The sequence below is a fragment of the Hemicordylus capensis genome, chromosome 9, assembly GCF_027244095.1.
Source record: "Hemicordylus capensis ecotype Gifberg chromosome 9, rHemCap1.1.pri, whole genome shotgun sequence".
In the NCBI taxonomy this organism is placed as follows: Eukaryota; Metazoa; Chordata; class Lepidosauria; order Squamata; family Cordylidae; genus Hemicordylus; species Hemicordylus capensis.
In genome coordinates this window covers 27,931,287-27,958,513 of record NC_069665.1, presented here as the reverse complement: position 1 = coordinate 27,958,513, position 27,227 = coordinate 27,931,287, and the positions used below count along the sequence as shown (strand labels likewise).

The 27,227-nt window shown below is 46.9% G+C and overlaps 1 protein-coding gene and 1 long non-coding RNA gene across 4 annotated transcripts in view; one reads left to right on the top strand and one right to left on the bottom strand.

The window, feature by feature from the left end:
• Window positions 1-11,741: 11,741 nt before the first annotated feature.
• On the bottom strand, window positions 11,742-22,282 carry LOC128334216 (uncharacterized). 3 transcript variants are annotated; one of them, XR_008311218.1, is made up of 4 exons: window positions 22,144-22,282; window positions 17,749-17,896; window positions 14,236-14,409; window positions 11,742-12,081 (listed from the first exon to the last, which is right to left on the bottom strand). It is a non-coding gene; the product is annotated as an uncharacterized LOC128334216 (long non-coding RNA). The 3 variants fall into 3 exon arrangements; XR_008311217.1 differs by lacking the exon at window positions 22,144-22,282 and adding an exon at window positions 21,628-21,759; XR_008311219.1 differs by lacking the exon at window positions 22,144-22,282 and adding an exon at window positions 21,267-21,393.
• MLYCD (malonyl-CoA decarboxylase) overlaps window positions 21,685-27,227 on the top strand; it is an 18,867-nt gene continuing 13,324 nt past the window's right edge. Inside the window, exon 1 of the mRNA XM_053270623.1 lies at window positions 21,685-22,242. Coding sequence (XP_053126598.1) covers window positions 21,685-22,242 — 558 coding nt within the window. The remainder of the gene's footprint in view (window positions 22,243-27,227) is intronic.

Sequence of the window (27,227 nt, the reverse complement as noted above, 5' to 3'; positions counted from 1 at the left end):
CAAAACTTGGAAGTGTTAAAGAGAGAAGGGTGCAGCTATTTCATTTAAACATATATCTCCTCTTATTGGCAAAAGCAAAGGACAACTTCCCTTTGTCAGTGGACCGAGACACACTCTCCTTTGCTTTCAGAAATAAAATGCCGGACATCCTCTCAGAGGAGATGGAAAGAGAATTACAATTTTTATGCTATTCTCTCCCCCCGCCCCACATTTGTACATTGATTTTCTTCGAAGCCCTGTCTTGGTCAATTTGAAGCTTATTTCCCCTGCAGGTAAACTTAAGACTCTTACAGGGCAATCTTAAGCATGTCTGCTTAGGAACATAAGAAGGTGCCTTTCTGGAATAGGTCAAAGTCCACCAAGTTTTCTTTTCTTAGTTGCAAGAATGTGAAAGAAAGAATGTTGCAAGAAATGTTTTCTTTTCTTAGTTGCAAGAATGCCAAAGAACACTGACTGGCAGCAGCTCTCCAAGGTTTCAGGCAGGAGTCTCTCCCAGCCCTTCCTGGAGATGCTGCCAGGGATTGAACCCGGGACCTTCTGCATGCAAAGTAGATGCTCTATCACTGAGCTACAGCCCTGTGGACCCTAAAGACAAAAAGGCGCTTTATACTGAATCAGGCCACATAACACTAGACCAGGGGTCATCCCATGAAATTGATTGCCAGGAAATTTAGGATCAACAAACGGAAATACTTTTTCACACAATGCATAATCGACTTGTGGAATTCTCTGCCACAAGATGTGGTGACCGCCAACAACCTGCATGGCTTTAAGAGGGGCTTGGATAACTTCATGGAGGAGAGGTTTATCATCGGCTACTAGTTGGAGGGCTATAGGCCACCCCCAGCCTCAAAGGCAGGATGCCTCTGGATACAAGTTGCAGGGGAGGAACAGCAGGAGAGAGGGCATGCCCTCAACTCCTGCCTGTGGCTTCCAGCGGCTTCTGGTGGCCAACTGTGTGAAACAGGATGCTGGACTAGATGGGCCTCCTTGGGCCTGATCCAGCAGGGCTGCTCTTATGTTCTTATGCCCATCTAGCTCAGTATTGTCTACACTGACTGTCAGTGATTCTCCAAGATTTCAGGCAGGACAGGAGTCTTACCCAGTCCTACCTAGAGATGCCAGGGATTGAACCCGACACCTTCTGCATACAAAGGCGGTGTTCTGCCACTGAGCTATGACTCCATCTCCAGACGACTCACCAGAAATGGGTAGACAAATCACCGGTCTGTATGAAGTAGCCCTAAGCAGAAAACCTTGCTTGAGCACATTAGAATACAAGTGCCAGAGGAAGTTTTTTTTTTAAAAAAAAACTTCTAGCCTGTTCCCAAGAACCTAAATAGTCAGAAAATTACCGTTCCTCAAGCAGCAGTAGAAGAAAATGCCTGTTTGGAAATATATATTTCAAGCAAAGAAATCCATCACGGATAGAGGAGCCGGGATCTCCTGGAGAAAGGAGTTTCACAAAGAGGAAGCCACCACAAAGAAGACCCTGTTCTGTGTGGCCAGCAGATGAATCCCAGCTAAAGGCAGCACTGCCTGCAGACCCACCCTGCATGTTCTTAAGAGTTGGGCAGACTCCAGAGGGAGAAGGAAGTCCATAAGGGAGCTGAGTCCCAAACCATGCAGGGCTATAAAGGTCAACCCCAGCACCTATAACAGGGCCTGGAAGAAAACTGGTTACCATAGGAGTTCTCAAACTCGGATTCCCAGAGGCTGTTGGACTACGAGATGAGGCTGTAGCTCACTGGCTGAACATATGCTCTGCCTGCAGAGGGTCCCAGGTTCAATCCCTGGCAGCATCTCCAGGTAGGGCTGAGAAAAATTCCTGCCTAAAGAAGTGTGCAGGAGAAAGCTGCTTAGAGAAGCTGCTGCCGGTCAGTGCAGACAGTTCTGAGCTAAATGGACCAATGGCCTGACTCCGTAGAAGGCAGCTTTCTATATTCTTATCTCCCATCATCCCCAGCAACAATGGCCAAAGGCCAGGGATGATGGGAGTTATAGTCCAACAATATCTAGGTTTAGCACAGCTCCAACTAAACTGGTCACTAACTCTGTCCTCCCCTGTATCATCAGCATGAGTACAGCTAGTGGTATACACCCACACTCTGCACAGACAGAGGACACATCCGGTCTTTCTGAAGAGTACTGTAATTAATGCCCATCAACAACTTTCACAGCGGAGATCAGTCGTTTTTGCAGTGCAAACACAATACCTACTAACCCAATGGACACAGCCCTAGTGCTTATAGACAAGCCATTGATTTTCACCATCAAAGCATCCTTTGATTGATTGCTGGCGCTTTGTGAACAAGGCTCTTCTTTTTTCAAGCGGGAACTGCTGCAATTAGTCGGAAAGATGAGAATCTCAGCCCATTTCACTGGAAATAGAAACATGACAGTGGCGGTGGAAAGAGGCGTTTGTATTGCCTAAACATCACAAGAGTGTCGCTTGGTTGCAAGTATCTGAGCAAGACAGCCCTCAGGGACATATTTCTGGGTGGCACCGAGGGCTTCCTGGGGAAGGAGAAGTTGTCAGAAATGGTTTCTTCCCTGGGGCACTGGTGTAGTTGCTCTGGAATTGCTGTTGGTCTGCTCCTCCCCGCTGCAGTAGTGCTTCCTTGCTCTGAATGTCAGCCACACTCCTTCAGCACCTGACTGAATGCCTTCTGCAAAGCCATAAAGCGCCGTGGCTCAGTGGCAGAGTATCTGATTTGAATGCAGAAGGTCCCAGGTTCAATTCCAGGCAGAATCTCCAGGTAGGGATGGGAAAGACTCCTGCTTGAAACCTTGGAGAGCTGCTGTCAGTCAGTGCAAACTGTACTGAGCTAGATGGACCAAGGTTCTGACTCAGTAGAAGGCAGCTTCATATAAGGGCCATAGCTCAGGGGTGGAGCACCTGTTTTGCATGCAGAAGGCCCCAGGTTCAATCACTGGCAGCATCTCAGTGTGGGACTGGGAGCGACTCCTGCCTGGAATCTTAGAGAAACGGCTACCAGTCCGTGTAGTAGACAATACTGAGATAGATGGACCAATGGCCTCGGTATAAGGAAGCCTCCTATGTTCCCATGAGTGTAGTTAGCACAGTCTTGGAGAACATTAGCTCGAGGACCCGCCGTCCTTTGTTCAACAGCGCAACCTTCATGTTCCTTTAACACTGTCAAAATGAATGTTTGCACAGATGGGTACTGGGGAGAAAGGAAGAAAAAGAAACCCAAAGAGCACAGGCTTTCAATCTAATCAAGCCCGATCCTTCAGAGACCCCAGAATTTCTTTCTGAAATTATTAGGCCAGACAAAGCAAATCCAAAAGAGTGAAGCGCGATGGGAAATCGTTAGCAAAATAGAATAATAAAAGGATAATTTCCTAAGAGATCTTGGTAGCTGTGATGCCAGGAGCAGCGAGAGAGATGCTGCATTTGGAAAGCATTGGACTTGAGAAGCCTCCGACAACCAAATCCCTGCCTTTACCCGATTTAAAGTTCTGAAAAATATGATTGGGCTTTATAACATTTGGCGCCGGCTGAGCAAAGCATTGGTCTGGATCTTGCTTTATCTTACTTATGCATCCCAATTATATCAAGGTATGTACTCCAAAACTACAAGGGGATTATATATTATATGACGTCCCGCTGTGGCCATTGCTGTCAAGGCAGGCAGGAAGTATGTACAAATGATGTTCCTATACAATTGATTTAAGCCTCCCCGGCAAAGACAAATGAAACAACTGGAAATTAATTTTAAGTGCAATTCAGAAGGGAGTTTTGTTGGCGGGGGAAACAGAATTGAATCGTTGAAGCAGCTTCCTTCTAACCAAGCACACTTTGTCCTACCAAGGGCTTAGGAAAGGTGACTTTCAGTATGCAGCATTGTCTGTGTTCGCGTCTTGGCTGGCACCATTGTGGCCGGAGTTATCCATGCAATGGGCTGTATTCCTCTGAAAGCAGTACAATATGCCACAGGGCAAGCCCAGTTCTGACACAGTGTAGCCATCAATGGCCGCGCAACATAAAAACATATGTGCGAAGGCTCAGAAAAGGAGCAAGGTGCATTTTAGGAAGTGGGGAAGCTTTATTTCACAATATTTGGAAGCTGATGGGCAGCAGTCACTAGGGGGTGCAAGTCCACAGCCGATACCGAGGGAGCCAGGAACCAATCAGGAGTTAAGCCAGGGGCGGAGCTATGATAGCGCAGATGGGTTCAAAGAACCTGAGCCGCCCAGCTCCTGGGGGCCACCTGACAAACCCCTCCCCCCGGCGAATCCTCATTTCCCCACATTTCCTGGCCGTGATTGTTGCTGGGTGAGCATTAGGATCTTGGCAACTGTCACACGGGGGAAACAACAACCTAAACCTTCCCAACTTGATTCTGTTCAGCTGCATTCAACGGAGCATATTCTATTCTTCCTCCCTCCTTGTTGACCAGTGACGTGATGCATCTCTGTCTTCTTGGGGCTTATTTGAAGACACTTGCATGTTGCTTCTCTTTGTTCACCTGTAAATGTTTCCTGTGAGCCCTTGACCTTGCTTCAATTATCAGCTCCTGCCTCTAGAGAGATCCATAACCACAAATCGATCCACAGGAAACAGAGGTTAACAAGAAGGTATTTTGTTACTGGGCTCTGCCGTTCTTTCGCTCATCATTTGAGGATCCTAAAAAGGAAACTCGCTCTTGGATGGGCCTCCGGGTTGGTTGGCAAGGAACATTTCTTTTGCATAGTTGCAAGCACAGGCACAATATTTTTTAAAAAATTTCCTTTCTAATGCATCATTCACTTCTCAGCCCTCAAAGCGATTTGCTCTTCCCATGGTTATTTGATATTATTTTGGGTTTTGGTCTATTTATATCTTGCTTCTCAAAGAAGAAGAAAGAGCACGAAGTGCATCTTGTTTCAGCACGGTAGCATCTGCACAGAGGGCAAATATATGTTTCCACAGCTTGCATTGCACGTTTCCGAGAAATGTCCAAAGCTGTGATCAAAATAAAACCAATATAAAACCATATTTTAAAAACTGATCACAATACATTAAACAAATAAAATGAGACTTTCAGATCAGTACTGGGACCAGTGCTCTTTAACTCGTTCAGGGGAGCAACCGCAGAAGAGAGGGCATACCCTCCCATCTTGCCTGTGGGCTCCCCAGAGGCATCTGGTGGGCCACTGCGTGAAACAGGAAGCTGGCCTTTATAGGCCTTGGGCCTGACCCAGCAGGGCTGTTCTTATGTTCTAACCCAATCTGTGTAGGAATCACACCAAGTGAAAACCTAGTAAACTTCAGACATGATCATACAGCTTGGCAACTCCATATCTAAAGACCAACGGTGGCAAGACAACAGAGATCATGGCGAGGGTTTTCTGTCTCTAAATGTTTGCAAAATGCAGCTTGTATGGATTGGGACCATTACACTGTCTGTGGGAAGGCTTTTAAACATTGCGCCAATTTCCCATGGAAAATTACCCATCTCACCGCAAAGTTGCTATAGTATATGTCCCATGAGGGAAAACTTACAACAAGCATCTCTGGGGGATAGGATTTTTTTTTTTTAAATGGCAGATTTTTCCTTTAGCAAAGTTGATATGTGATTGCCAGGGAAAGCCCTGAGTACCCTGCTGACGTACATTGGCTTTGGACCACTTTAACGGCCAAGGACACGCACAAATACACACACCCCACAAATCCCAGGAGTTTCCATTTGGTCATGGGCTGAGGGTTCTGCGAGTGACTGACCCCTTGCTCCCAGAATCACAGTACCCAGAATTCCATTGGGGAAAGGGAACGCTGGCAAGCCAGTTTAAGTGTGTGCCTATAGATTCTTCTGTCTCACCCCAAAGCCCTTGGAAACTGCAGTTTATTTACATGTCACACTGAAGAAGATTGAGATCGATTTACTCATCATGGCAAATCCATCAGGGGTTTCGGGGGAAAGGATGTGGGCTGGGAGCAACCGGCTTTTAAACCGCTGGAAGGGACAACTAGTTCATAACCAGAGGCACCCTTGCTTGTGTGCACATAGGCGGCTCAAAAGCAGATTGCTGCTTGAGGCAAAGGACTGTATGACGTGCCACCCCACCCCTCCGCGGATGGCTGCTTAGCATCCTTGGGCTATGTTGCCAAGGCACTGGTGGTGATGCAGGGGCATTCTCAGACTTTGCCACCAAGCCAAATGGTAGTGATGAAGCATTCCTAGCTCTAGCTGAGTGTGGGAGCTTAGAGACATAAAGAGCTGCCTTATACAGAGTCAGACCATTGGTCCATCTAGCTCAGTATTGTCTACACTGATTGACAGCGGCTTCTCCAAGGTTTCAGGCGGGAGTCTTTCCCAGACCTACCGGGAGATGCTGCCAGGGATTGAACCTGGGACCTTCTGCATGCAAAGCAGATCCCATCCCCTAAGGGGAATATCTTGCAGCAGAAAGTGCTGACATGTAGTTACCCCTCCAAATGCAAACCAGGATGGACTCTGCTTAGCATGGGGATCATTCACACTAACTACCACAAGAGAGGCTCTTATTCTCTTCTTTTGTGTTAGGGTGGGCCATAGCTCAGTGGGAGAGCATCTGCTTTGCATGCAGAATGGACCAGGTTCAATTGTTTAATTGTTGTAACTTGGATTATATACACTGCCTAGAGATATAGATGGTGGTATATAAATATGATAGATAGATAGATAGATAGATAGATAGATAGATAGATAGATAGATCCCTATCTCTTCCAGGTAGGACTGGGAAAGACTCCTGCCTGAAACATTGGAGAGCTGCTGCCAGTCAGTGCAGACAATCCTGAGTTAGCTGGACGAAGGATCTGACTCAGTAAATGGCAGCTTCCTATGTGTGCCCCAGCAGGGCAATGAAGGGAAAATGAACAGTGCTCCCAGTGGGGTGGGGAAGGGTAGCAGTAGTGGTTAGGTTAGTGGGATGGCACCCATGGTGGCGGGGGTCATAGGAACATAGGAAGCTGCCATAACTGAGTCAGACCCCTGGTCTATCTAGCCCAGGATTGTCTTCACAGACTGGCAGCGGCTTGTCCAAGATTGCAGGCAGGAATCTCTCTCAGCCCGATCTTGGAGATGCTGCCAGGGAGGGAACTTGGAACCTTCTGCTCTTCCCAGAGTGGCTCCATCCCCTGAAGGGAATATCTCGCAGTGCTCACACTTCTAGTCTCCCATTCATAGGCAACCAGGGCAGACCCTGCTTAGCTAAGAGGACAAGTCATGCTTGCTACCACCAGACCAGCTCCCCCTCACTTGCTTGTCCTTCCTTTCTGCCCCTTGGGCCCCTTCCCACACCTGCGCCTGCGGCAACCACCTCACTCCACCTCATGGAAGGACTGCCCCCCCCCCACATAGAGCTGGGACGGGCAGGGAGAACCTCTGGTGTACATTTGCAAATTGCTTGCTCTCTTCTCTTGGGTCTATTCTATTCAGAGCAAAATAGGCAGAGCATGTGAGTATTTTTAGAATGTTGCTTTACAGAATCAGTTAACAAAGCAGCCAGTGTGGCCACCTGGCCTTTGCGTATTTTCCAGAGGTTTTAAAATTAATCCTGGAAAAAAGGAGACAGATGACAATGGAAGGAGGCTGTCAATAGGCAAGCTCCTAATGTTGGTTTTTAAAAAATCCCCTGGCAGGTTATTTGCCATTTTATTATCCAAACCAAATGCAATCATGGATTTTGTATTCACTTTCCCATCTTAATGTTTCCATTCATTATGCCTCCTTTTTGTAGCTCAAGCATTATCTTCTGGAGAAAATTATAACCCTCTTGGTCTGAGATGAACACACTTTTGTTTAAATTGAGTTCAGAGTGGTTCCAGCGCCAGATATAGCATTTACGGCAAATTTACAGCAAATGTGTGGGGGGAAAGCTTTTAACTCATTTGATTTCCACTCCTTCATTCCACTAGAGGGATCCCCCCCCTCTTTATTTAACTTGCTTTTTAAATTCCCCTACAGCCGAGGAAAGCTTTTTGCACCACTGACTTTGGACTGAAAAACTCCTCCCCCCGCCCGCTCTAATTCAAAAGCATACATTTTTTGCAGCGTACAGTTGCCTTAGTTCAGAAGTTCGGATGCTCACCTGCAGTTTGGCATCAGAGACATCAGCAGTGCCTGGGATATGTGCCCGGCATCCTCAGGGACCACTGGTCTGTTGTGTGAATAAGGCTCATGTCAAAGCACCCGGGAGGTTCTGCTTGAAGGCTGTTCATTTCGGGTGAATTTCCACAGCTGAACGGAAGCTAGGAAGCTGATACAACAATTTGGATCCCCAGTGATGAGGGAGGGGCTTGAAGGGGAGACAGGAATATGTCGCCTATTCCCCTGACTCCTTTCCTGCTCTAACTCCCAGCACCATATCTCCTCCTCGGCAAATTTCTGTCCCAGTATCACCTCTCACAATCCCTTGGGGATAGAACTGTAGTTCAGTGGAAGAGCATCTGCTTTGCACTCAGAAGGTCCCAGGTTCAATCCCTGGCAGCATCTCCTGGTAGGGCTGGGAGAGACTCCTGGCAGAAACCTCACAGTAGCCGCTGCCAGTCAGTGTAGACAATACTGAGCGAGATGGACCAAGGGTCTGACTCAGCTTCCTATGTTCCTGTGTTCCTTTCTAGTGCTTTACCAAACACATTGCCAATCCCACCAATAGTAAACAACGAGAAACAAATCGGTGAATAGTCTCTACTGCCCCTCTTAAATTATTAGTGCACAATATTTCTCCCACGCCCTCGCTGCAAGGAAAGTGCCTCTCATGACAGCTTCCCTGAGTAGTGTTTCCGAGTCTGACCTTGAGGAGGGAGGACCAGCACTGGACCCAATCCTGGCCTCCAACCCTGGGCCCGAGCCTGAGAGAGCTCCAGAGTTGGACACCCCCCCCCCCAAAGCTGCACTCTCAAAATATGAGCCCTTTGAGGAGCTACACCTGATATTGGCATACCAGCACCGGCAGGATGTGTGCCAGACACTAGACCAGACAGGCTGCCCCTTTAAGAGCTCCGTTGACCTCTCCCAGCTCTCAGAGTAATACATTCTATGGAGCTGTCTGTGGTGCTGATGCTCAGCTGGCCGCCTCACCTCATTTCGTTCCACCCCATGGCTCTTGTCGACAGGATGGGACAGGGGAGCACCTAAACCAGGGATGCTCAACTTCAGGCCCTCCTGCAGATGTTGGCCGACAACTTTATGATTTATTTATTTATTTGTATTTAACGTCTTTCTATCCCTCCCAAAACCTGCGTCTGTGGGCGGAGTACCATAAAAACGGTAGAAATTAAACCCAACCAAACAGGATGAAAACATTAAAATCATTTAAAACTAATAAAAACCATGCATCTCATTTAAAGCCTGGGTGAACAAAGACGTCTCCAGTGCCTTTTGAAAAACTGCCACCGTGGTTAACACTGCGGAAAAGGCGAAACCCAGATCTGAGGCTTCCAGTTGCTGATGCCATTCCAACGTGCAAGCTTCTGGGAAACACTTGCATATTTGTCTGCTCTTTCATGTGGAAACAGAGCAACTCAGGTGTATGTTCCCTTAACTGCAGCCCAGAGAGAGAGAGAGATTGAGAGAGAGATGGAGGGAGGGAGGGAGGGAGGGAGAGATTTCCTGCACAGAGCAGCGGGTTGGTCTAGAAGACCCCCCCAAGCCCCTTCCAATTCTAAAATTCTATGACTATACATATGCAGGTAAGCTGGTCTGCTGTCAGTTCAATCGCTTACAGCTTAGCTCCAGGTCCCTCACTCTGCCTCTAATGAACATGGAACACGTTGCCTGTAAAAAGCAACTCAGCCATTTGCAAAAACGTGCATTGTTTGGAAACCATGCCTCTTCCACGCCACCCCCCCCCTGCGAAGTCTCTTGCCAGATCCACAGATCTCCTCCCCTTTAATTAGACTGTTGTAGTGGAATCCCTAGGACGTTGTTGGCATCATCAAGCTTCAGTGATCCAATTACACTTGCAAACTAATAGGGTTTTCTCCCCCCATACCCATACAATAATAACTCAGACAGCAGTAGAAGGAGATGAGTGCTTCCTCCTGGGCTTCATGCTACAGATAGCCTGAAGTATCCCCAGCACAGACTAATCCAGCTAATTGCCAAAAAGAGACATGATAGGCATTCTGGGTTTTTGTTTTTTTTAAAGAGTTACGAAATGGCAGAGAAGCTGATGTATGTTAAAAACAGATGTGAGAGATGGGGAGTGTGGCTGGTGTCCAGGTCCTGGAGTCGCCAGGCCAATGCCACAGCTGTGCCATTATATTAGGGAGACACCCCTGTTCAGTCCTGGTGGTGTTATGTCTTCTGGGACCTTCCTTTGTTTAGTGCACTGCAAGGTCAAGCAGATGTCTCCTCCATTGGCAGGGATGCAGAGGCAACCCCTCACCGAGAGGAACGGCAGTTTTGATGGTGGAGGAAAACAATGTGTTTTGGGGAGGAGTTCAGTACAATGATGGGGGAACTCTTCAAAGGCTTAAGGGGAATCTGCATCCTTGTCCACTGGAGCTAATGGCTGTTTGTAGGGGTGTGCACAAAACCAGTTTGCCTGGTTCGCTTCGAGTCTGGACTGGACCCGAACTGGACTGGGCATGTTTGGTTTTGTGCTCCTGAACTAGAACCCCAGCATGACACGAGTCTGAGTTGGTTCAGGGTTCTAAGTTTAACAAAATGTCCCCCCCCCAACTCACCCAGTCCCTAGGGGGTGTTGCCACATCCACGTGGTCTTATCAGAAGGTTCCCCCTCTCCCTTAAGGCCCCCCCCGGTCTTCTTCAGGCTGTTAAAGCCTGTTTTCAGGTCTTTTCAGTCCTGTCCTGGCTCACGGTGGCCATTTTGAATGCCACTGCACATGTGCACTGGCTATTTCCATGCCCAGACCTGTTCTGGCTTGAGGGTGAGCTCTCAAGCCGGCCCGATTCGATGGCGAACCAGCTCAACTTTGAGCAAGTTCTCACATCCCTAGTCATGTGATAGATGGAGTGTGTGTGTGTGTGTGTGTGAGAGAGAGAGAGAGAGAGAGAGAATGAGATATTCCTGCTAAATGGGCAAAGAGGCACCTTTATATGATGATGATTCTCTTTATTTAGCAGGTGGAGAGCAACTGGCCTTATCCACCCCCGGCACAGTACAGGAGAACCTCATTAATCATGGACCCACTATCTGTGGTTTCACATATTCGAGGTCAGGTAGTTGACACCTGACCTTGGTATTCACAAATGGCTAAAAAAGGGTTAACCTCACATGTCCATGGGTTGGGAGTGACTGGAAATGACCTCGGAGGTCATTTTGGGCTGCCATTTTGAGAGCAGGAGCCTCAAAATGGCTCCTTAAAAAAACAACAGACTGATATTTTACTGTTCAGGGTCACTGCTGGACTGCTGGAGATCTGTGAAGCATGGTAGGCCACTTTCCTCCACATACCACGGTGGCTCTAGGCACTTATTGTTTCTCTAGGCCAGGTGTCCCCAAACTGCGGCCCTCCAGATGTTGCTGAACTACAACTTCCAGCATACCCAGCCACAAAAATTTGTTTCTAGGGATGCTGGGAGTAGTAGTTCAACAACATCTGGAGGGCCACAGTTTGGGGATGCCTGCTCTAGGCAATGTTTGTTGCTATATATTTGACTGATAATTGATTACTTTGAGCTTTTTAGAACATTAGAGTATTCTAAAATGAAACTGGAATTTTTCTTTGGGCAAATTTCTGGACATGGCTGCTTTGCAGGAATATTTGTTTAGTGGATCTGAAAACGACTATTTATGTGACGTTTATTTGAAACTAACACTAATATTTAACACTTAAACACATTTGTTAAAGTTCTTTGCATTACATTTTTCATTCTGATACATACATTAGTTCGAAAGATGAAAGGATATTAACATACAGTATGTGTAGATTTTCTTTTTCCATAACAGGCTGATCTAGAAGCACTGCCTTGTAGATTGTGGGTGAATCCCTACCTAAGAGGATATTCCAAGTAATCAGAGGTGTGTAAAAATGGCTAATATCAAAGAGGGATGTATTAATCCATAGTTAGATGGTTTTTAGATTTTCTTTTCCCCCAGCCGGTTCATTTATATGCACATGTCAACTGTGGGAGAAAGAGGAAAAGGAAAAGAAAGCGGAAAAGAAAAATCAGAAGTGTATAAAAATGGCTGATGTCAAAGAAGCCATGCTGTTGGGGGAGCATCAGGGTTTAGAGGAGCTGGTGGTGGTGGTAAGGTGCTCTCTCGCTGCTACTTCCCTCCCCGGCTGCCCTTAGAAACCTTTTAAAGAAAGGATTCCCCTTTGCTTGTAAAGGGGAATCCTCCCTGGATTCCCCTTTACAAGCGTAGCCCCTTGAAGCAGCTTGAACCGATTTAAACTGGTTCGACCCAATTCGATTGAACAGACCAGAACACCACCCGGTTCGACTGAACCGGTTTGTGGACCGGCCGTTCAGTTCGAATTCAAATTGAACCGCCAAAAACAGATTCCGTGCACACCCCGACTTAGCACATCAGTCCTTAGATTATTTTCATCTACGCAAACTCTATTCCGACTCTTTTGTGCTTCTGAAGCACGCTTGATGTTTTTTGGTATGCAACCATTCCTCCTAGAAGCTAGCATATGTCATCTTGTATTCTCCACAAGGACTTTAATTAAGCTGTCAGCTTTTGCGAAGCCACTGTTAACAGTTCTTCTGCCGACTCTTCATTAGATTTGGATTCTGTTTTCATTAGCTTGCTCCTCGTGTTGACTTTATACTTTGACCCATCACAGCACGAGAAGGCCAGAGATATGACACCTCTCTAAGAAACTCCCGACACAACTAACAGTTTGCTGATGACAGATGCCAAAACCAACTTGTCAAAAACTTTGTGCCTTTGCGGGATGAAATACTGCCTTTATTTGCTTGGGCAATGAATCTTGGTCTTTATACTTAGCCCCAAAACAACCACGGTTGAAGGTTAAGATCTTGCCTGGCGAACTCCAAGGGGATGCTGTCTATCTCAGCCCTATCTGGAGAGGCCAGGGAGTGAACTTGGAAACTCCTGCATGGTGCAAGCATGCAGATGCTCTTCCCAGAGTATCCTCATGCCCTAAGGGGAATATCTTAGAGTGCTCACACTTGTATTCTCCCATTCAAAGGCATACGAGGGCAGACCCTGCTTAGCATGCTGTTAGGCATAGGGCTCAGTGGCAGAGCATCTGCCTTGTATGCAGAAAGTCCCAGGTTCAATCCCTGGCAGCATCTCCCGTTCTTGCCTGAAACCTTGGAGAGCCGCTGCCAGTTTGTGTAGACAATACTAGGCTAGATGGAGGACCAAGGGTCTGACTCAGTATATGGCAGCTTCCTATGACTCAAACCCTGCCAGTCCAAGCTGGAATAGTAGGTAAGGGTTGTGAATCCTTCTAGTTTAGACAGGGGTTCCCAACCGGAGATGACGCTGGACTATAACTCCCATCATCCAAAAGTCACTGTGGATGGGGATGATGGGAGTTGTAGTCCAACAGCATCTGGGGACTCGGCATTGGGAACCCCTGGTCTGAGCAGGTCCCTTAAAGGCAAACAAACATAGCAGGCAAACATACGAATACAACCGACATTTTTGTTTGTCCATTGGAAGGCAGCTTCCTGTGTTTCTAATTTAGAACATGACTAGAGGTACAGGGTAATATTCTTTTGCCCCATTTTAATCACAAACACACATTTTAATCACAAACACACACGCACGCGCACCAAAGCTGCCCTTAGCTAAGGTAAAGGTAAGTGTGCCGACAAGTCAATTTTGACTCCTGGTGCCCACAGAGCCTGGTGGTTGTCTTTAGTAGAATACAGGAGGGGTTTACCATTGCTTCCTGAAAGGATATGATGCCTTTCAGCATTTTCCTATATTGCTGCTGCCCATATAGGTGTTTCCCATAGTCTGGGAATACCAGCAAGGATTCGAACCGGCAACCTTCTGCTTGTTAGTCAAGCATTTTCCCACTGCGCCACTTAAGGTGCTACAGAGTGGTGTGTGTGAGTGTGTGTGTTTCTTTAATGAGCATTGATGGCTTGCGGCTTCTAGCTAGTGCCCACAATAGCAATAGCCCGGGCTGCAAATGCATGCTGTTAGCTTTGGGGTAACTGATGCAGCGTATCACCTGAACCCGCCCGTTGTCTCGAAGCCTTGCACCTGAAAGGTCCACCACTTCCATTTTTCCTCCCATGATATAGCCAGAACGAACATCAACTCTAATCAAATATTTAAAAACTCACATTGACATTGGCTGGCACGAGGGAACAACAAAGCAGTTGACTTGATTAAAACATTTTGCTTCAAATGAGAAATGCAGGTTTTGCATTTTTAAAAGTTTCTTCTAAGACCAGATTTGCATAATGAAATGGGTACTCTCCAGACGGTCTCCACAGCATCCCCTGACGAGGAGGCGTCTGTTCCGAAAAGGAAGCAAAAAATGTTTCATTCTTTTCAGAAGTACACAAAAGTTGCCATTCACTTTGTACCTGCTGTTTCGAAAATGAGTTGTTGCCGTTTGAATAGGCAGGTGGCCGAAAAAGAAATGGGTGCCATTTCTGCATTCTTTCTGCACTCCCCCACCCGGCTTCTCGGAAGCTTAATTACAGGAGTAATTGAAAGAAAAGACGAAACAAAACCAGCTTAATTTGAGGCATGGAGATGAGCCCATTGAAAACATCTTAATTGGTGGAACAATTAAAAGGAAACAAAATAAGCTTTAAAAAGCAGACAGGAGGGAGAGGCGAACCCACAGGAATGGGTAGAAGAAGGCTGGCTCAGCATAAACATCAGCTGAATAGTGAGAGTTTCCAAGAGTGCAGCTATTTGAGGGGGAAATAACAGACAAAGCATATTGATATGATATTCCCCACCTCCCCAAGCAACAGGAAGCTTCAGGTAGCAGCCGCTACAGAGTCAGTTTCCTGGAAAGAAGATTGGTATTATCTCCACCCACTACACGGGGCTGCCCTTGGACCCTTCAGAAACTTCACTTGGTCTAGAAGGGAGCAATGAGAGTCTTGACTTGTATGAGACTCTCATAACATGTTACATTGGGTCATTTTCAGCTGCACTGGTTACCAATTCATTTCAGGGCACAATTAGAGGTACTGGTTTTAATTTTTAAAGCCCTGAATAGTTTGGGACCAAGGTACTTGAGGAATCTCCCATGAGGAGTACATTTTAGGCTCAGTTTGTGCTGCCTGCCTGGGACAGTAAAATTATGGTTGGTTTTCTGCTGCCTGCCTGGGACAGTAAAATTGGGGGTGGTTTCCAGCCACCTGGCAGAGCACAAGTATGGCTAACATATTGCATACAACTTGAGCAGGGTAAATGATTTCCTGTCCCAAGAGGACTCATAGTCTAAAAAGAAACAGAATTGAGACATTAGCGGTGCTGTGAGGGATGCTCTACTGGGCTGAAAAGGGACAATTGATCCAACCCCCCCCCCCGCTTAATATAAGAGAACCACCACTTTAAAAGGTGAAAATTCTAGACTGAGTTGTTCTATGATCCATTGGTTTGTTTTCCTGGCTGTCCATGGTCTCCTCAATTGTCTTCTCCAGCAGCAAAGTTCAAAATTGTCAATGCTTTTCCTATCTTGCTTCTTCAAAGTCCAGCTTTCGCATCTATAGAATGTCATGGGAAAAACCATTGTCCAAACGATTCTCATCTTTGTAAGTATAGACACATCACAGCACCTAAATATCCTTTCCAAGGCCTTCATTGCAACCCTACCAAGCAATCTGTTAAGTCTCCTTTCTTTGGTATGGGTATGTAGACTGGCCTCTTCCAATCTGTTGGCCACTGTGTTGTTCTCCAAATTTGCTGGCATAATTTGGTTAGAGCCTTGACAGATTCTTCTCTTGCCTGCCATATTTTTGTAGCTATTCCATCAATTCCTGTAGCCTTCTGGCTTGGTAATGACTGGAGTGCTGATCTAACTTCATCTTCCCGTACTAGAGGTTCTTTCATTTAGGGAATATCTTCTAGAGCAGGTGTCCCCAAACTGCGGCCTTCCAGATGTTGCTGAACTACAACTCCCAGCATCCCTAGACACAATTTTTTGTGGCTGGGTATGCTGGAAGTTGTAGTTCAGCAACATCTGGAGGGCCGCAGTTTGGGGATGCCTGTTCTAGAGTATCTTGGATGCTGACGTCTCTGCTGTACAGATTGCCAGTATACTTCTTCCATTTCTGTTTGATCTTCTCTGAATCAGTTACTATCTGTCCTTTGGCATCTCTTAACATACCAGTTCAAGACTGGGACCTCCTTCTTTACAGATGTCATTGTAGTACTGCTCCTTGTCTCTTCTGACAGCTTTCTGAAATTCCCCATTAAGTTCCTTCCTGAGGTCTTTATCTTTCTTGACTTTGGCTTCTCTCCTCTTCTGGGCAATTTCCACCATCTGTTCTGACATCCATTTTGCTTTCTTCTGTTTCTTGGTCTTTGGCAGTCTCTTTTCACATTTGTCCTTAACAACTTCTTTGATTTTATTCCACAGTTCCTCTGCTTCCCCATCAATGAGGTTCAGAACTTCAAAGCGGCTCCTGATGTTCTCCTTGAAAATGGTGGGTATACATTCTCAAGGTCATATCATGGAAACTGGATAGCTTTGTTTTTCCACTTTAGCTTGACTTGGAACTTGCACACGAGCAGTTCATGATCTGTTCCACAATTGCCCCCTGGCCACATCTTTGCTATTATGACTGAGCTCTTCTACCTCCTTGCACCAATGATGCAATCAATTTTATTTCTGTGTACTCCATCTGGTGGTGTCCATGTGTATAGGCACCACTTTGGTTGTTTGAAGAATGTGTTAGCAATGAAAAGATCGTTGGATTGGCAGAAACAAATAAGTCATTCTCCTGCTTCATTTCTGTTTCCTAGGCCATACAGTCTGACCATGTTTTGCTCTTTACCATTTCCAGCTTTGGCATTCCCGTCTCAAACCACCACCAGCAAATCTTGCTTGCATGTTCTGTCAATTTCAGACTGGACTTGCACATAAAACTCATCAACTTCCTCTTTTTCTGCATCAGTCATTGACAGTCATTCTGTCCTGAGTAGTAAATGGTATGATATTTCTGACTGAAAGTGTCCAATTCCAGTCCATTTTAATTCACTGATGCCCAAGATGTCAACCTGTAGTTGATTCATTTCATCTTGCACTGTGTCAAGCTTTCCCATATTCATGCTTCCTACGTTCTATGTTGGCATTATAATTCTGTCTTTGCAGCTTCGGATTCTTTCCCCCCCACATGGCAACATCAGCCGCTAGACGTCCAAAAGGCTTTAGCCTAACCGCATCATAAACACCATCGGTACTCTGAGAGATCCTCAGCTCTTCCTCAGTATCATGTTGAGTACCATCCGACCTGAGGGGCCCATCATCCAGCATTACATCAACAACCATTCTATCTTGTCTATCCATGTGGTTTCCTTGGAGTGGTTTGCCATTGCTTTCTCCTGTGCAGTATGAAATGATGCCTTTGTCGTTGTCACTAGTGACTGCCCTTCCTCTATCGCTGCTGCCCAATATAGGTGCCTGCTTGCTTTAGCTGGACAGCTGGGATGACGTTCGCATCTTGGGTGACCCTACTGGGAGTATACCGCCTGGCGTACTTCACTCATCCCTCCCAGGAACACCCCCCACCATGAAGAGGCAGCATAGCATGACATGGGGGTGGGTGGGCTTTGTCCAGTTACTAGGGATTAACTGCCCAGTTAGTAAAGATTAAAAAGTTAACTCCTACCTGTACCGCAAACTCCTTTCTGACCAGTGTGTCCACCATTTCCTTCTGGTCCTCTGCATTGATACAGCACCATGTGGTCTGAATTTCTGTTGCCTGGCCCACAGATCACTCATCGATCCCAAATAACTTCCCCTGACTTGTCATTTATCTGTAAAACAGGCAGTTACTTGAGGAGTATACCCAATGGGCATATTAGTAATAATTATGATGTTTACCTAGTTCATAAGCCTGCTACATATTAAATCATCTTTCGAAAAAGCTTTGCAATCTGGGATGAAAGGGAGGAGCACAAAGCCCTGTGTTTCACCAACAATTCCATTTGTTTGAATGGTGTAGAGAAATCTTTATTAATCCACACACAAAAAAACAAAGAAGAAACGGCACCAGGGAATAAAATGCCTTTGATTTTGAAAATCAAGGAGAAGAGCAATTAGGTTTCAAAAAGATTCTTTAATTGCTTCGGCTTTTAACACAGCCATCGTTTGTCTCTCCTTGTAATAATAATGTCTTCGAATTTTCAAATACGCAAGGGCATAGCAAAAACAACTTCGGCTTAGACATGTACAATTGCAGAGAAGATGATAGGTGCCTTTATTGTAATTGGATGCCGCTTCTGCATTGGGTTATTTGTTTGAATGTTTGGACACCAGACTGTGTGTTTGCCTATATCACACCCTGAAGAACTGCAGTGCTAATGTAGGAATTCTCAAACTTGGGTCTGCAGATGATGGATTACATCCATTTAAAATACAATGGCCATTTACATTACAATGGGTACAGGGACTTTTCAGTACAGCTTTTCAGTACAGGGTCTTTTCAACAATGGCACCAGACACTGAAATGCTCTCCCAAGTGTTGGGGTGGGCAAAGTTTACTCTGGCTAGCATTTAGGTCCAAGCAGAGGTTGTGCTTTTCCAGAGAGCTCTTGGGACTTTAACAACAACAACAACAACAGCAACAACAAACTGTGGAATTCTCTTTCCTGGTTATTTTGCCTGCGTTTCTTTGCTATTTACTTTTCTTGCTGTTTTGTTTTGCATATTATAATAGTTAGGAACACAGAAAGCTCCCTTATACCAAGTCAAACTATGAGTCCATCTAGCTCAGTATTGGCTACACTGACTGTCAGCGGCTTCTCCAAGGTTACAGGCAGGAGTCTTTCCCAGCCCTACCTGGAGATGTGGCCAGGGGGTGAACTTGGGATCTTGTGCTTGCAATCATGCTACTGATCTTCCACTAAGCTGTGGTCCCATTCCCTAAGGGGAATATCTTACAGTGCTCACGTGTAGTCTCCCATCGAAATACAAACCAAACCAGACCCTGCTTAGCAAAGGTGACAACTCATGCTTACTACCACAAGACCAGCCACCTTAAGTGGTGCAGTGGGGAAATGCTTGACTAACAAGCGGAAGGTTGCTGGTTCAAATCCCCACTGGTCTGTTTCCCAGACAGGGACCCATTTTATTTATTTATATCTATGTAAACTGCTAATGGCGCAGCGGGGAAATGACTTGATTATCAAGCCAGAGGTTGCCGGTTCGAATCCCTGCTAGTATGTTTCCCAGACTATGGGAAACACCTACACCGGACATCAGCGATATAGGAAGATGCTGAAAGGCATCATCTCATACTATGCAGGAGGAGGCAATGGTAAACCCCTCCGGTATTCTACCAAAGACAACCACAGGGCTCTGTGGGTGCCAGAAGTCGAAATCAACTTGACGGCACACGCCACGAGACCAATACTAAATGCTTTAACATCGGGTCATTCTTTCAAGCTGCTGCATACAGGTTTGTTGAGGCTGGGGGCGGGGCTTAAGTAGAGGAATGGAATTGATGCAAGGGCAAATCTCTCTCCACTCGTAGCCCCGAAACAAATAGCTCCCTCCCCACTGAAGCTGCTTTTTGAGAGATGAAAAGGCATCGGGAGTACCAGACTCAGTTGCTCCCACCCACATCGTATCTAGTTTGCTTCTGAATCTGGCTTGCCTAAGAACTTCTTGTATGCAACTGCTAAGAGAAACAATTTCAATAAGGTGCTGGCCTCCCATTAATCTGCTCTAAAAACCAGATGTTTTGAGGGGTGCTTCTGCCTTGTGTCTGACTGAAGCCTTCAGAGTGGCCTGATTTAGTTACAGTGGTTCAATTTCCAGGAGTCAAGAGGACGGAGAGATTGGTCCCCAAAGAGTCCAAATTAAGGTCATCGGCAGACAATGTAACAGGCCCAGTTCTGAAACCGATTACGTCGTGTCAGGCCTCTTGTAATAAAGGACTTTGATTTTCCAGGGCCTTTGGGTCATTTTATCCTTTGAGAAAGCTAGTGTTCCCGCAGAATCTTGCTGGCATTGTACCGGGCAGTTAATTTAACCACTCTGCTGTTATGTTTGGAGGCAGAGAAATTGCAGATGACCGCACCAAATTACTGAAGTATTTTGAAATCTGACTTCTGTGACCTGTGTCCCAGGAAAATTAATTTGGTCCAGAATCTACAAACAGAACTTTAACCTTTTGGAAAGTTGAAGCACTGTTGGAAGGGGAGGGGGAGCAGAGAAAGGACATTTCATGGGGCAGAGAGAAATGTCACCCGGCAATCATTGGCTGAATGTTATCAAGGCTTTGACCCATCAAGCGGAGACCTTTCAGGGATGTCGTTCAATAGCGGGTCAAACCCACGCCAAAAGTTTGCAGGCAGCTTCACTAGTATGCCATGCCACTGAACTGTGTTTCCCTGTACTACTGTTGGTAATATTAATAGGTCACAAAACTTGTTCAGTGCTGGATTGTGCTAGCCATAAGGTTGCCAACTGAGCAGGGGGAAAAACAGGTTGGTCTGCTCTTGTGCCTGCATGATATGCATAAATCAGCAGGTGAGGCCTTTTGCAGCCTGAGCATAAAAACTACCCCCTGCTAAACATCTGCATCTCAAGCTGCTGTACAAGGCATGGGAGCAGGGGCTGCTTCCCAAATTGGCAACCCAGCACATGAAGCAAAAATTACAGTGACAACCTGGAGAGAGAATGAGAGTAAAAATGTATAAGAATCTAAAAAGAGCCCCACTTGGATCAGCACAGGGGGCTTTCCTATGCATTTGGTTGCTTTATTAAGCAGATTTATGGTGCAATTCTAAGCATGCTTACTCAGAAGTAAGTCTCACTGCCTTCAGTGGCACTTACTCCCAGGTAACAGACCAGCAGGACAGCTGTCTTCAAAAGCATTGAGCGGAATTGCAACTGTTTATAAAATGCTTTATTGGCATCCAAGTTTTATTTAATGGTCGTTTTAATCTATTTTATATGATTTTTAGGTTTTAGTTGAAGGTTGTTTAGATTGTAAACTGCTCTAAGTTTACATAGGGGTGGTATATAATTGCGATCAATCAATCAATCAATCGATAAATAAACTATAGGCTCCTGTTGCTATTTTATTTGTTTGTTTGTTTGATTTCATGAAATGTGTTGCCTGCCCCAAACTTCCATCTCTGGCCAGTTTACAAAACAAATTGAGACAAAGAGGAAAACCTAGAAACAACGAAAAACCACAGCCCAGTCAAAAACCAGCCTTTTCTCGAAGGACGACACGGCGCAAAAACCAGACCAATCCAAAGGGGCGGGGCTACGCTGCTGCCAGCAGCTTCCTCAAGAAGAGGCAAGCCGAGCCACTCTCGTCATGGCGGCCGCCGGGAGCCGCTTGCCACACTCAAAAGGGCGGCTGAGGAGCCTCGGCCGCCTTTCCCCCGCCCACTCCCGAGTCCCATTGGCCGGGAGAGGGCCCGGCCTCCACGGGCGCCCAATCACCTCCTTTGTTTTGTTCCGCCTCAGAGCAAGGGACGGAGAGAGGCCTCTTTCACTCTCTCTCCTTTTTTAAGCCCCAGACACCCACCTGCTGGCCCTGGAGCTAATTTCGGCAGGCTCCGGGCGTGGGGCGGCAGCGGGCATCATGCGCCGCTGGGGCCCGCGCTGGGCGGCGCAGCGGCTCCTCCGCCTGGCCGGGCCTGACCCGCGGCCTAGCGCCGTCGCTATGGCAACCGAGGCCTGCGGGGGCCCAACCGGCGCCATGGAGGCCGCGCTGAGCCGCGCCGTCCCGCCGCTGCCGCCTTACGAGACCCGGGAGAAGGCGGCGGCGCCGGCCGGGGCTGCCCTGGAGCAGCGCGGCGCCGAGTTCATGCGCTACTACCGGGGCCTGGAGGCCGGCCGGCCGCGGGCAGAGCTGCTGGCCCGCCTGGCGCGGGACTTCGGCGTCGAGCACGGCCGGGTGGCCGAGAGCAGCGCCCGGGTGCTGCGGCTCCACCGGCAGCAGCAGCAGCAGCAGGAGGAGGACGAGGCCGGCGCCCTCCTGCAGGCCGAGGACCGGCTCCGCCACTCCCTGACGCCGCGCTACCGGGGCCTCTTCCAGCACCTGGGCAGGCACGAGGGCGGCCTCTGGTTCCTGGTGGAGCTCCGCAGGGACCTGCTGGAAGCCCTGGCCGCCAGGCAGGCCGAAGGGCCCCACGTCAGGGTGAGCCCCTCCCCTCCCGCCCCCCGGAACAGCAGGGCTGGGGGGGGGGGGCTGCAAGAGAGGCGCGTGGGGTCGCTTGGAAGGCTGCCCCCCCCGCCCCTCGTTTGCACACAGTCTGGTCGCCAAGGGCTTCCTTTTCCCTTGGCAGAAGCGCAACAGGTCGAGCACATGCTGTAGAGCCAGAGTGTACTTTGGCAAAGCTTTTGCTGCCGTGGTTTTTTGGGGTTTTTTTGGCTTGGCAGGCAGCAATCCAACCGGACAAGCCCATGCTGTAGAGCCAGAGTGTGCTTAAGCAAAGAGTTTTGCTCCTTTTCTCCGGAATGGTTGCTTGGCAGGCAACCATCCAACAGGCCAAGCACATGCTGTGGAGCCAGAGTGTGCATCAGCAAAGCTTTTGCTCCTTTAACTGCTGTTGAACAGGCAGTAATGCCGCCAGGCCTGAGTGTGTATGCTCTTATGTTTTAAACATAGCATTGTTCGTGTGTTTGCTTTGCCCTTCCTCCAAGGAGCTCAGGGCAGCCCGTGCAGGCCTCCTTCTGCTCCCTCTTAGAGAGTGTTTAAATAAAAACAAAAACTCCTTTCTCTTTAAGTCAAGTCTGCACAACATAAGGCTTGGGGGCTAGATCCATCCCATGGGGACTTTTTTGCGGGTCCACAAGTAGGAATTAGTGGTGTGCACAGAACTGGCGTCTGCTGGTTTGAAGGTGGGGGGATTTCTTTAAGGAGGGGGAAAGGGTGTTCTTACCCCTCGCACCACATTTTCCCCACCAGTGCTGCTTTTTATAATAGTCTGGCGGGACAGCAGCATACCTTCTCGCCGCCCTGGTACCTCCTCAGACTGGAAGTTGCCACTGTGCATGCTCTTCCAGTCACCTCTGGTCCGAGGAGGCCCCGGGGCAGCAAGGAGGTATGCTGCTGCCCCGCTGGACCATTATAAAAGGCAGGACTGGTGGGGAAAATGTGGCGGGAGGGATAAGAGCACCCTCCTTAGGAGATCCTCCCCCACCTTCGAACCACCTGTCTTTCGAGCTGGTTCAGAGACCCATAAAGGGTCTCCAAACTGGTTCCGTGCACATCCCTAGTAGGAATATCCTGCAGCACCAGAAGGCACCATTAAGGCCTCTTGGCATGTCCTGCTGACAGCGGTGACCCAGTGCAATTGGCCACTTGAAACCAGATGTCCCCTGACCCTGGGCCAGATCCCACTACAGGCCACTACACTATCTAGTTGGTTTCGGCCCACCAGGGCATTTGAGTTGTGCACCCCTATTTTAAGTGCTATTGAGCAGGCAGGAATCCAACAAGCTATTCACACGAAAAGCCAGAATGTGTTTGGAGTGCATGCCTTTTGCCTCCAGTGCACATGCATTTAAATGTGTGTGCTCATGAACACTACAAACATCCCTTATTGCACAGAATGCCAGTCATGTACTGCAGCTGCTGGTGTATATTTTGAACTGTTGAGCACCTGCCTCAAGAAGCTGCTTAATAAGTTTATAACCTGTACTGCAGTGACAAGGTTCTCAGGGTGATGTCCAGTTTTAAAAACAGGTGCTACAAAATACAACAACAAAGTGTTGCCGGCACTGCAAGGGATAAAAACAACAAAGGCTTTTCTGGTTTGTTTTTTTATAAATACCCTTCTGGCTTTTAAATTGGTGGAAGTTGGGGAATTGTGAAGACTGTAAAGTCACAAAGGGAGATGTGTGTGGTGGCTTTCATCCCTTTCCCAGCTTATGGACATTTCTCTTCCTTGAGGTTCACTAAAGTCTAAGCCAGAGTATGTTTCTAAGATTGCCAGGAAAAGTGTCGGCACCTTGCTTTTGTATATCAGGTTGCTGTTCAAAGCATGGGAGCAAAGCCACTAAGAATAGTTGACAACCTGTCAGCTTTTGGAGTTGTCGTGAGACTTCCCTGTTTGTCCAAGATTAGAGGAGAATCTGGCTTAAGGTAGCAGAAGCTGTTGGACCCTCCTTCTAATCACACTGCCTAGGAGTAATTTTCAATTCATTTGAACTGAGTTTACGATTATAGCTTTGATGCAACTGAATTTCGTTCTATTCCAGTTCTTTAAAGTTCTTGAAGTTCAGGAGTGGGCAGCTGGAGGATAAACATAGGTGGTGAGGGAATTGAGTTTCAGTGTACAAGGGAGGGTTGAGTGAATTGAGGCAGGATTAGGGGACCTCCAGATATCTGGGATGACTGCACATTTGGGCCTTATTTGTGGTAGAATGGGCTGCAGCATAATCTTTACCTTTCCGGCTCTCAGGAGGGTGTTTTTAGTATCTGATGAAAATATTTTTCTGAAATGTGTGCAGTGTTGAAGTTCAACTTGCATAGTAAGGGCAGCAAAATTATCACATAGCTGTGTACTATGCTCATTGCCTTTGCAGGGCACTGGCAGACACTCTTTCCAGGGGAGAGTTCATGGGTTAGTGCCAGGACTCCGTTCTCGGCTCTGCTGGAGGATCCTCCAGTGTTGATGTACTACAGATTGTGTGTCAATGCTAAGAATACAAACAAATACAGTGTTTGTGTTCCAGGCAGTATCAATAACATTTCAGGGTAACCTGTTATGGTTCGAGGTTACAAAAATTACTTTTCTAGTCCACAGTGCGGGAAAAATTGTGAGATCACAAATGTAGCTCTCTGCCTGCTCTCATGTATGTTCCCAACAGTGCCTCTTGATGACTGTAAGCTGGACATGAATTCTGATGAGAAAATCCAGACATGTACATATTTGACTGGTGCAACCGGATTTTTCTTCTTGCTTCCATTCTTAGGAACAACACAGAACTCTGCTTTATACCAGGTTCGGCCAGGGGTCCAACTAGCTCAGTATTGTCTGCATGGACTGGGAGTGGCTCTCTAAGGTTTCAGACAGGAGTCTTTGCCAGCCCTACCTGGAGATTCTGCCAGGGATTGAAGCTGGGACCTTCTGCATTCAAAGCAGATGGTCTACCACCGAGCTACAGCCCCACCCCTTGAACTTGATGGTCGTTTCCAAAAGTTTGATTCTGCTGCCCAGAAATTAGAAACCTTTTTCTAGATTTGCCCTGTTGGTTGGAACACTTCCCAGCTGGCAAGAGCCATTCTGAAAAGTTCTGGCACCAGATTTTAGGCACCTTTTCTCCATCCCAGTAGATACTGGGATAGCAGGAGCAAAAAATAGTTGTCCTGTTTTTGTTTTTTTTAAATACTGTGTACCTTTGTGCATGGTTGCAAATGAGTTCTTCCAGAAACCCCCAATCCTATAAATTTGCTTGAGTTGCTGCATCATAAATTAGATCCTGTAGTTTAGCAGTCGTGCCATGTGTAGAGCCGCAGATAGAATCATGCCAGGAGAACTGCTAATCCATATAGAGCAGGGACAGGCAGCTGCAATAAATTATGGCTAGAGATAATGGGAGTGGTCAGCAGCTGCGGAGTATGCGTCTCTTGAGCCATCAAGTGAGCTTGTGCAAGTGCTCTTGTGAGATACCTCTGTGCTGCATTTGGGACAGGGGAGCAAACACTGGTGCAAGTTCAGTGGGTAGCTGCTCCTGCCTTGGTTTTTTGTGCCCGTTGAGGGGGGCTTCGTGCACAATCCAGTACAGCAGCTCATAGGACGAGGCCCTAGGCTGCAGCCGTTTTCACTCGCTTGCAATACTTATTTATTCTCTCCAATAATGGCACTACTTCCAAGGAATGCATGACTGGGTATACTGCTGTCATAAATAAGATTGGTTTGGTCATCAAGGTAGAAGGGGCTGCTGGGATGTGACTGAACAATATGTTTTTTAGACATGATTTGCAGTCTCCGTCCTGTTAGTCTCGCTAGCGTGACTGAGTCTGAGGTCAACTGAACTGGGCTCATAATGAGAAAATTGTCCTAAGCAGCAGTAGACTGTACCAGTCTCTGTAGCAGGCAGCTGTGAGCTTCTAAGCGGAAATGCTGCCTTATGTGAATAGTGGGTTTATATTTGGAGAGGGAGCACATCCTTCAAATATAGATGAATTTGTATTCAAGGTTAGTATTCTAAGGTTAAACAGTCACCAGGATCAAGAGCAATGGCCCAGAGAAAATGGCTAGACTCCTCCGTGACTAGTTGCTAAGAAACAGTAAATGTCTTCCTGCCGAATTTGTGGAAGATGATAGATACTTGTGACCTAGGAGCAGTGCTTCTATTCAGGCATGTCTACCAGCAAAAGTTCAGCTATAGACTTAGCGGTAAAAAGAATTTCCCTGAGAGTATAAAAAAAAAAAGTACTTTGGTAGCATGGAGGACAATCTATTTTTAAGTGCTGGGTAGCCTTTGCTTTTCTTTCAATCTGTGATGTGCCTCAGAGCTCTCTCTTAAGTCTTGTTGCCTATAAAACTTTAAGCATCTCTGTAGTCAAAGCAATAGTAAACCGTGCGGCCAGCACAAGAATATTGTTCCTGAAAACAGCCTTGACACCAATATCTGACTAAGCAGCCAGGGCTTTGCGAGTGAAGCAAGGATTGTGGAAAAACTCGCTAGGCATTTAAATAAGACAGAAATAGCAGAGAGGATTTCACTGTGTTAAATATATTCCAGTGAGGACAATGGCTCCTTGCAAAAGGTGTTTTGAAAGTTAAAGCAGCTGGAAGTTTTTATAAGCCACTCATTTGTGTTTACATGCATCAAGAAGATAACTTGGGCCTGCTGCTACACATCCATTGTAAAAGTAGATCATAATCTGGAGATCCCATTTAAAAGGATTACATTTGCCATTCCACTCCTGCCTTCTCCCATGGTATTACAAGCTCCTTTTTAAATGCCTTATTTCTTGGTTTGTAATCTGGAGGAGCTGCTGTTACATCTATAATCATATTTAGATTGCAATTAAAAGTAGAATGAGAGGCAACCATCACTGTAATTGGAACTTAGGAAGCTGCTGAATACCAAGTCAGACCATTGGTTCATCTAACTCAGTATTGTCCACCCAGACTGGCAGCGGCTTCCCCAAGGTTGCAGGCAGGA